Genomic DNA, 11,065 nt, shown 5'->3' on the forward strand with positions numbered 1-11,065 from the left:
ATGCATCATCATGAGATCAGTTTAAAGTATTTTAATGAAAATACTGCATCCACAGCTGTGCTCACCGTGAGAGCACGTATCCCAACCAGTGGCACATGATGTTGCACCCTTTTCGTGATGGCGTAAAGACATGGTTTACACCTGTAGATAGAAACATTGTGAAAGTATTACAGCACAATTAAACCCTGTTGCAGGAAGGTATGATGTACAGATATAAAATATGCTATGCACGATGGAAGCTACCTGAACTCACAAGATCTGACAATACTTAGATGCTGCTCTGATATATGGAACACATACTTCCATCCCGGCAAATCTCAACACACTCACCCTGTCACTCGGAAGGAACGTCAAACAAACGCACGTATATATTCCTATGGTCTGTCACTGGGAGAGGTTCGGTCTCGTGAACTTCAACACCTCACCATCACTCATTAACTCTCCAGGGTCAATAATGTAGCAAACTGGCCTCGACTTCCTTCCACAAACTGGGCATCCTCCATTGTTGCAAATCTTTCCTTTAAAATTTTAATAAAACAAAATAAATTTAAATCAAAAACCACTTACTGTCTACAAACTACAAAGCCTTTGTGTGCAGCTCAATGGAGTACTGCTCTACTGCTGTCCCAAATTAGCTCTGTCTCCATCTCGCCTGCATTCTGTGGACACGCTAAAGTTCTCAACATTATTATAATCTCCCGCGACGAGGCCAAAGCAGACCGTCTGCTGCTCTGACATTGCAAGCATGTCTATGGCCGCTATGCTCTCTCTTGTTTAGGTCTCTGTGCTTTCTCTGCCTGCCGACACTCCCCGCCAACTCCAGGATGTACATGTTCTTCCAGGAACACCCTCCTAGTTAAACTTCCCAAATCAAGGCTGACTGCACACTTCAACTCATTTGTTGCCAGAAGACATGCCATCCTACTCTTCCGTCCAGGGCTTAGCAGGCAGTGCACCGCCATCTCATGTCATCCCCATCCTAACTCAAAAGCTTTATTATCTCTACTAGTATAAAGCCCGTCAAAAATGACGGGTGGGAACAGTTTTTGACGGTACAGCCGTGTGAGCATGCCAAAGTCTGAAGTCTGGGTCTCGTGTCAGCGGTGCTTATATCATCTTTATTTGTTAGACATCCTACAGATGCAAATGAACTCATTTTACTCTGCACGCATTGCACATCACGTGCAGCAAATTTCACCTCCCTGTGCCTTGTATTTATTGTGATAAAAAAAATACCGTTTCTGTACACCGACCTTGAGGCTCAGTTTGCAAGTCACCGTCTAAAATTCCAATGTAAGAGGCATAATTACTCTTCTTTTGGGTCTTCAGAATCCTTGGGTATTCAATGCAGCTTTAGGTCAAATGAAGTGCGATAAAGTACCAAGCATGGATGGCCTTGGAGTCGAAACTTGGAAAGTTCCTGATGTGAAGCCTATATTGTTACACTTCTGCAACAGAACATTTAATGGAGGTCACCCTAGTCATTGGGGTGAAGCTGGAATAGCTCCCATTCACAAGGTAATTTGGCATTTCCCACAAACTATCGTGGAATCAGCTTGACATAAACCGCAGCCAAAATTTACAACAAAATGTTGCTCAATCGCATTCGACCTACCATTGACCCACTGCTCCGCTTTAACCAAAATGGCGTCAGACAAAGCCGATCTACGGCTGGTCAGATTATTGCACTGCATAGGCTGCTTGAAGAAGCAAGAAACAGCAAGCTGGACAGGGAGCTTGTGCTGTTATTTGTCGACTTTACAAAAGCGTTTAACTCAATAGACAGAGACGCTATGTTCAAAATACTACGTGCCCATGGTATACCACCTAAGATAACAAACGCGATCAAGAAGCTGTATAATTGCACTTCTGCTGTTGTCCTCACACCTGATGGGCCAACTCAGGTATTTGACGTCACTGCGGGAGTGCTGCAAGGTGACCCTCTTGTATCTTTCTTAATCATTATGGTGCTCGAATATGTGATGCTTGGTATCACATTGACGGAGGAAGATGATGTCACACTGCAACGCCGCATGACCAGAAGACATCCTGCTCAGAAACTATCTGATCTCGACTACGCTGATGACATCGCTGTCGCTGCTGATTCACCACAAGATGCACAGGACATCCCATCAAGAATCGAAGATATAGCCAGCAAAGTCGGTCTTCTTATCAACGCCTCAAACACAAAGTACATGCACATACATCGTCGACCGAATGAACAACGAACTCTCAGGGCAGCAAATGGTGAAATGCTCGAGATAGTTCAAGACTTCAAATACCTTGGCTCATATACTAACACTGCCTATAACATCAACTGCCGCTTTGGACAGGCGTGGGCACTGGGCAGCAGCAAACAAGCTTGAGAAAGTTTGGCGTGCCCCGCTGCAACGAAGCACCAACATCCGGCTATTTAAAGCTACAGTTGAATCAATCGTACTGTATGGGTGCGAGTCATGGACGCTGACTAGTACCATGACCCGTAAAATCGATGGCAACGACACCAAGCTCCTCCGTAAAACACTCAACATCCGTTGGCAAGACCACGTCACAAACATTGAACTATATGGTAATTTGCCAAAAATTTCTGATGTCGTGAGTAAGAGGCGTTTGAGATTGGTGGGTCATGTCCTCCGGCATGAAGAAAAAGCAGCAAATAGCGTCCCACTTTGGAAGCCATCAGAAAGGAGAGTTGGTCGGCCGAACCCGAAGTTGATCAATATTGTCTGCAGCGACACTGGGCTGCATACGGACAAACTGAAATCCGCCGCAGCTGACAGAGCTGTTTGGGCAAATCTGACAAAGTAACTTTGTTCTTTGTCGCTCTGGTTTCTTTTTGGTAGTTTGCTTGTGATTGTCTGATCAACATTATGTATAAACAAGTAGTAGTAGGGTATTTAATGGTATTTTAGGTGTTTAATGGTCTTTTAAGGGTTTTTGGGATATTTTGGGTCTTTAGGGTCTTGTTGGTCTGTGGAGTCTTTCGGGTCTTCATGGCCTTTTGTGTCTTTAACAGTCTACAGGGTATTTTTGGTCTTTGGGTATTTTGGGTCTTCGGCTCCTCAGAGTCGTTTAGGTCTTTTAACTGGTGGACACAGTCATATTCAAAGATTGCCCATTAAAACCCCCACTCAAATCCCTCCTAAAGCACTACTCAAAGCCTTTAAAACCTACCCTTGTGAAGGGGGACAGACGGACACACACACACACACACACACACACACACACACACACACACACACACACACACACACACACACACACACACACACACACACACACACACACACACACACACACACACACACACACACACAGTTTTATATGGTAGATCAACTCTTCCTAACCTAACTCTCTTACTTGCAGGTTTCAGTACTTCCTCCGTTCCCTATCCCCTCTCCTCCATTTCATTAATGCCCTTGCTTCTTGTGTGCAAGTGTTACCCTACGAAATGAGGAACTGTCAGTCCATCCCCTCCATTGCCTTGCTCTTCCATGAGCCTTGAGGCAGATCAGACATGCCAAGCAGGTAATATGGAAATCATCTGTCCATGTGATTATCTGCTTATGAGTGAAACAGATGGGCACCCACTATCGATCACAATCGACTTGGATTAATTATTGAATGACTTCATGCAATTAAGCACTTTGACCACAGCACCGATAGTCATGAAGACACTGAAGCAACTTACAGGGATGTGTTATGCTGAACTCGGTCACATATGTCAGACATCAGGTTTAAATCTTCTTCTGCAGTGCTCGCTTCACTAGTTGCTTTTTCTAATGGGTAAAAAAAAGCAACAATAAATGCTTTACACCCGCATGAACCTTGTCCCTTTTTAAAAATTATTTTACTTTAACCCCAATACCTTCCACAACAAACCTTAATCTGCTCAAAGTGTAATGCTTCACCTTGCTACAAACCCCTTCCATGTCCAGCAATACAAAAATCCACAAGTTTTACATTCAAGATGAAAATAGAAGTCAGCAATTTATAATGAAGGAAGCAGTTATCATTCATGGATGGCCATGATACCAAGTGTTTTTGTGCTGTGTGAAATCCTTTCATCAGATTTTGTTTTTGGTCTATAATTTTTGAGTTTATAATTTTTGTATGTTTGTATATTATATTTAAGGTCATAATATTTGTTTATAATTTATAATTTTTAGAGTTTATAATTTTTGTATATTTGTATATTATATTTAACCGTTGACTACCTGATGGTGCGTAGGCGAGATAGGGGGCACCTCCGGGATACAAAGGTGATCCCGGGGGAGGAGGCTGTTTCACAGCACCACTTGGTTGTCTGCGACGTAAGGGTGAAAGGTGCGAGGAGAGCTCGGCGGGTGAAGTACCAACCGAGAATGAAGGTGTGGAGGTTGAAAGAGGTGACAGTAAGGGAGGCATTAAAAGAGAGGCTGAGTAGGGTCGAGGATGATGTGGTTGAGCTTGAAAGTGGTTGGATGTCAATGAAAGCTAGTCTGTTGGGAGCCGTTGGTGAGGTATGTGGATGGACAAAAGGACCACCGAGGCACTCGTAAACTTGGTGGTTGGATGATGAAGTTGGAAAGAGGATTGACGAGAAGAGGAAGAAGTTCAAGGAGTGGCAGAAGGCGAAGGGTACGGGAGCAGAAACAGCAGAGCATGAAAGTTATAAGGCAGCCAGGAAGGCTGCAAAGAAAGAGGTAGCAAAGGCGCAGGAGGCATGTCGGAAAATGTTCGGAGAACGCTTTGATTCGGAAGAGGGTCAGAAAGCAGTATTCAGGATTGCAAAGCAGATAGCGAAAGAGAGGTGTGATGTGATGGGGGTGAGTTGCTTGAAGGATGAAGTGGGACAAATCGTTGTCGACCCAGATGGAATTAAAGGAAGATGGAAAAGATATATGGAAATGCTGTTGAATACAGAGAATGAATGGGATGGCAACATAGAGAGTAACCCAGTTTTAGGACCGGCAGAGAAGATAACTGAGAAGGAAGTTGAGGAAGCGATAAAAGCAATGAAGGGTAGAAAAGCGGGAGGGCCGACGGGAGTTGTGGGAGATATGTTGAAGGCAGCAGGAAGTTGGGGTGTGAAGAGAATGACAAAGATCTGTAATCTGGTGGTGAAAGAAGGCCGCATTCCAGTGGTTTGGGAACTGAGTACCCTCGTCCCTCTATACAAGGGGAAAGGTGACCCTCTGGAGTGTGGCTCGTACCGAGCGATAAAGTTATTGGAGCATGGAATGAAGGTATTGGAAAGGGTGTTGGAGAGGAGGATAAGGAAGAAAGTGAAGATCGACGAAATGCAGTTTGGATTCATGCCAGGAAGAGGAACGACAGACGCGCTTTTCATTGTGAGGCAGTTGCAGGAGAAGTACATGGAGAAGTGGAAGAAGTTGTTTCTTGGGTTTGTTGATCTGGAGAAAGCATTCGATCGGGTTCCACGCAAAGTATTGACATGGGCATTGAGGAAGTTAGGAGTGGAGGAATGGTTGATCAGAGTAGTGATGGCAATGTACAAAAGAGCGCGCACAGCTGTAAGGACGAACGACGGGAACAGTGATGAGTTTGAGGTGAAGGTGGGAGTGCATCAGGGGTCGGTACTAAGTCCACTACTATTTGTAGCTGTGATGGAGGTGCTGGCTCAGAACGTAAAGGAGGGTTTACCGTGGGAGTTGTTGTATGCAGATGATCTGGTGTTGATTGCGGAAAGTATGGATGGACTGAAGGAAAAGATGAACACGTGGAAGGAATGTATGGAGACAAAAGGTCTGAAGGTGAATATCGGAAAGACGAAGGTGATGGCAAGTGGTAAAGCATGTGGTGAGGTGGAAAGAACTGGGAAGTGGCCCTGTGCTGTGTATAGGAAGGGTGTCGGAGTGAACTCCATTCAGTGTACAATGTGCGCTGAGTGGGTTCATCAAAAATGTAGTGGTCTGAGAGGGTCATTAACCAGTGTGGCAGCTACATTCAAATGTAAGGTGTGCACAGAGGGAGCTGCAGATGGAGGAAATGTTGAGTTGGATCTTGGAGACGGCATGAAGCTGGAAGGTGTGAAAACATTTTGCTACCTCGGAGACATGCTGAATGGAGAAGGTGGATCAGACTCGACAACGGTTGCTCGAGTGAGATGTGCATGGAAGAAGTTTCGGGAATTGAGTGGCTTGCTGATGATGAGGGGAGTGTCGTTGAAGCTGAAGGGAAAGGTGTATGCTGCATGTATGAGAAGTGTTATGATTTATGGGAGCGAGACATGGGTAATGAACGTAGAGCAGCAACGAAGGTTGGAAAGGGTGGAAATGCGAATGGTTCGACGGATGTGCGGAGTATCGTTGAGAGAGAGGAAGACAAATGATGAATTGCGAAAGATGATGGGAATAGAGCCTGTGATTGATGCTGTGAAGAGGAACAGGTTGAGATGGTTTGGTCATGTGTTGAGGAAGGATGAAAGTGACTGGTTGAGAAGAGTGATGGAAATGAATGTAGAAGGAAGTAGAAGACGGGGAAGACCGAGAAAGACTTGGCTAAATATGGTGGAAGAAGAAATGCGGGCAAGGGGGTTAACAAGGAGAGATGCAGAAAATAGGGCAAAATGGAGAAGATTGTCATGGGGACCGCAAGGCTAACCCCCGCTCTAGCAGGGAAAATGGCCTTTAAAATGCATGTTGTTGTTGTTTTTGTATATTATATTTAAGGTCATAATATTTGTTTATAATTTATAATTTCTGGTCTATAATCTATAAAATTTGGTCTATAATATAAATTCAGACTTTGATCTATAATTCATGATTCATGTTCCATCACAGGTATTAACCCCTCCTCCTACTCTCTTTCAGGATACAGAACAGCAGAACCAAATGTGTTCCAAAAAATAAACTGGTTGATTTAAAAAAAAAAATTTTTTTTTGAATTTTAATTTAAAAATTTTTTTTTTTTTTTTAATAATATTTTTTTAATTTTTATTTTTTAATAATATTTAATATAATATTTTTTTAAATATTTTGGTTCTGAACCAAAAATATACTGGTCTATATATAGGGTGACCAAAAAAGTGAGCCCTGGGAAATGTTTAATAACTTTAATATTATTAAATTAAACAACAAAATTTGCAACATCGTATTACTCCCTCAAAATCAAGATATCACTGAAATTTTCAGTTTCCTACAAAGAAATTTGACCGTTTTACAACTAAATTACTGATGACATCGATGTTTGATGATCTACTCCAAATGGGCACCATTTCGCCCAGTGCCGAGAGGGTCACACGTCGAGCAAAGTTATTGATGACTTGTATGCACACTGCACGGTTATCAGAACTCTCCTCAATCTTTCGCTGCTGATGTTAACCTTTTGACTACGGTGCAGAGATTTCTTGGGACTGCGGGCGACGGAGACTGCAATGGCAGCAATATTCTCGGGTGACCCGCCCGATTTTGGTCGGTGAGGGTGCCCGCCTCTGTTTGGTGAATTCATATTAAAGACTGTGCCATGCTGTCTAATTTTCTCACAAATCCTTGAATGACACTTCCTGAGTGATTTCCTTGTCGAAAAATGTGCGCAGAACAGGCGACTTGTCCGCAAGAACGAATTTGTCCGCAGATAGTTTTGTATAGAAATTTACTTTTCTTTGTGAATGCCACAGATTTAAGAAACTTGACAGTTACACTTCCCCTTCACTCAGTTCAGACCTCCTGAAAAATGAAAGTTGTGAAGAAAAAACAAATGGAATGAATGAAAACTGTGAAGGTTATTTTACTTTTCCACGGGCCCACTTTTGGGGGGACACCCTATACTCCTATAGCATTAAATTGATAGAGGTAAGGAAGTAAGGGGGGAAGGATCAGAGACGAGGCAGGGAAGAGTCTGTGATGTGTCGGTTCGGGGGATTTGGAGACTGAGATGAAGCGAGGGGCGGAACTCATAGTCATAGAATGTGGTAAGGGGAAGAGGTTGGGGGTGTAAAACAAACCTGCACAAAAGGCAAGGAAAAAAATTATCATCATTTTTCTATAATACAAACAATTTGGAGGGTGGGGTATGTGAAGAGAGTTGCAGAGTGAGGAATGAACAACCGTTGATAGCACATTCACCTTTAGATAAGACCCTTTCACAGACGTCACAATCACCCATCTATACCCCAGCTAGGAACCAGTGCTGCCATATCCATGTACCCTCCAACTCCCAATGCTTCTTGGTACCCATCCAACTCAAATTTAAACCTGCCCAACGTTTCAAGTGCCAAGACCTTTCCCGACAGACCATGTACAAACTACTCTCCGAGTGGAAGACCCCTTGCCTAACGACTGTTCATTACTCGGGCTGTGGTCCCTGGTCCTGTCACGGTCTATTCTGCCGAATGTACCCTTCGTCATCTTAAACACGTCCATCAGATCCCCTCCTTTATAACACATGGAAGTCCTAGCCGTCTACCTTTCACACAACACACACCGCACACACTCCGAGCGCACACACTCCCGTTTCTGCCTCAACTACACATTTCCTCATTCCACACCTGCACGGTCGTTGTCACGGCATGTTCATCCCTTGTAGTCAATGTATCGACAATGACGAGGACAGACAGACATTGATGACTGACTTGGGAGGAAATTTGGACTATTCTTTATTAATCCACGGACCACGGTACTGGCACATGGCCTGGTCCTTTCGAAGAAAGTGCCACTAGATTTTAACATCTAACCACAAATGAAATGCAGACAAGGATAAACCCACACCTGTGAGGTAAGGTAACTCGGAGAGACTTCACCCACTCCTGTGAGGTAAGTTACTCCAAAGAGACTTCACCCACACCTGAGGTAAGTTAACCCAGGGAGACTTCACCTACACGAGAGGTAAGTTACCCAGAGAAACTTCACCCACACCTGAGGTAACTCACGTAAGGTAACATAGAGAGACTTCACCCACTCCTGTGAGGTAAGTTACTCCAGACAGACTTCACCCACTCCTGTGTGGTAACTCAAGTAAGGTAACCCAGACAGACTTCACCCACTCCTGTGAGGTAAAGTAACTCAGAGACTTCACCCACACCTGAGGTAAGTTAACCCAGAGACTTCACCCACACCTGAGGTAAGTTAACCCAGAGACTTCACCCACACCTGAGGTAAGTTAACCCAGGGAGACTTCACCTACACCAGAGGCAAGTTACCCAGAGAAACTTCACCCACACCTGAGGTAACTCAGGTAAGGTAACCCAGAGACTTCACCAACACCTGAGGTAAAGTAACCCAGAGACTTCACCCACACCTGAAGTAAGTTAACCGAGATATTCTTCACCCACACCTGTGAGGTAAGGTAACCCAGAGAGGCTTCACCCACTCCTGTGAGGTACATTAACCCAAAGCGACTTTACCCACACCTGTGTGGTAACTCAAGTAAGGTAACCCAGACAGACTTCACCCACTCCTGTGAGGTAACTCAAGTAAGGTAACCCAGACAGACTTCACCCACTCCTGTGAGGTAACTCAAGTAAGGTAACCCAGACAGACTTCACCCACTCCTGTGAGGTAACTCAAGTAAGGTAACCCAGACAGACTTCACCCACTCCTGTGAGGTAACGCAAGTAAGGTAACCCAGACAGACTTCACCCACTCCTGTGAGGTAACTCAAGTAAGGTAACCCAGACAGACTTCACCCACTCCTGTGAGGTAATGCAAGTAAGGTAACCCAGACAGACTTCACCCACTCCTGTGAGGTAACTCAAGTAAGGTAACCCAGACAGACTTCACCCACTCCTGTGAGGTAACTCAAGTAGGTTAACCCACAGACTTCACCCACTCCTGTGAGGTAACTCAAGTAGGTTAACCCAGACAGACTTCACCCACTACTGTGAGTGTGAGGTAACAAGTAGGTTAACCCAGACAGACCACCCACTCTTGTGAGGTAACTCAAGTAAGGTAACCCAGAGACCATCCACTCCTGTGAGGTAACTCAAGTAAATTAACCCAGACAGACTTCACCCACTCGTGAGGTAACTCAAGTAGGTTAACCCAGACAGACTTCACCCACTCCTGTGAGGTAACTCAAGTAGGTTAACCCAGACAGACTTCACCCACTCCTGTGAGGTAACTCAAGTAGGTTAACCCAGACAGACTTCACCCACTCCTGTGAGGTAACTCAAGTAGGTTAACCCAGAGAGACTTCACCCACTCCAATCTCAACCGCGGAACAATTATTTTTAATTACCGATCTTTTTTTTTTTACGCCTAAACAATCCCAACCCTATTTACCTCTTTTTTTCAACAACTCGTGAATCTCTCTCTTTTTATCCGCGTTTACTTACCAACGTCCTTTTCCAAGGACTTCGCCGAAAAGAAAGGCATTGCTCTCAGTCTCTGGATTTCTCTTCCTGTTTCGCCTGACGTCTCATATGCCCGAAACTTCCTCTTCTTCAAAACTAATCGTGACGTCACGTGCGGGCTCCCCGAGGTTCCCTCCCCCTACTCACGACTCCACCAGTCGAGTTGAGCACATGGATTAAATAATTCCTTGCTTGTACCAACGTTACTCCTTTACCGTTGCCTTTCTTGCCTTGTCTCTGTCCCAATGCTGCTCCTTTTTCGCTTTACTCATTCTTTCCCTTTCACAAATCCGACAAATGCCCACGTGGTCGAGGTGGTGTAGGTCGCGGGGTCGTTAACACGAGGAGCTGTCACGCATCAGTAATGTCAGTGGACTTGTTACTTGCAAAACGCAGATATTGGTCGGTTGCGTTTGTGGTTCTGTCTGTCTGTTTGTTTGTTTGTCACCGGCCTACAGCTCACAATTTTCAACCGATCTTCACGAAACTTCACCAAATGGTAGAGTTGGTCAAAAGCAAGAAGCCTATTGTTTTTGGGGTCAAAAGGCCAAAAGGTCAACATCGGCCAAAGGTCACCAACTTTGCTAAATTTATTAAATCCTCAATTTTCATCCGATTGACTTGAAATTTGAAGAGGACTTGTATATCTGGTCACTATATCTGGTCACTAAATTCAACCATCAAGTATTTTTGAGGTCAACATAGGCCAAAAGGTCAACATAGGCCAAATTTCTAAAATACTCAATTTTCATCCAATTGAATTGAAATTTG

At 44.3% G+C, this 11,065-nt stretch overlaps 1 protein-coding gene across 1 annotated transcript in view; it reads right to left on the reverse strand.

Moving 5' to 3' along the window:
• The window catches only part of LOC137435033 (signal transducing adapter molecule 2), a 92,466-nt gene extending 82,086 nt beyond the window's left edge, over positions 1–10,380 (reverse strand). Inside the window, exons 1-3 of the mRNA XM_068128404.2 lie at positions 10,277–10,380; positions 3,692–3,779; positions 66–141 (exon numbers count right to left, since the gene is read on the reverse strand). Of these exons, the coding sequence (XP_067984505.2) occupies positions 66–141; positions 3,692–3,779; positions 10,277–10,316 (204 nt within the window). The 5' untranslated portion in view covers positions 10,317–10,380. The remainder of the gene's footprint in view (positions 1–65; positions 142–3,691; positions 3,780–10,276) is intronic.
• Positions 10,381–11,065: the final 685 nt, after the last annotated feature.

This window comes from Myxine glutinosa, chromosome 1, assembly GCF_964187855.1.
Source record: "Myxine glutinosa chromosome 1, kmMyxGlut1.1, whole genome shotgun sequence".
NCBI classification, from domain to species: Eukaryota; Metazoa; Chordata; class Myxini; order Myxiniformes; family Myxinidae; genus Myxine; species Myxine glutinosa.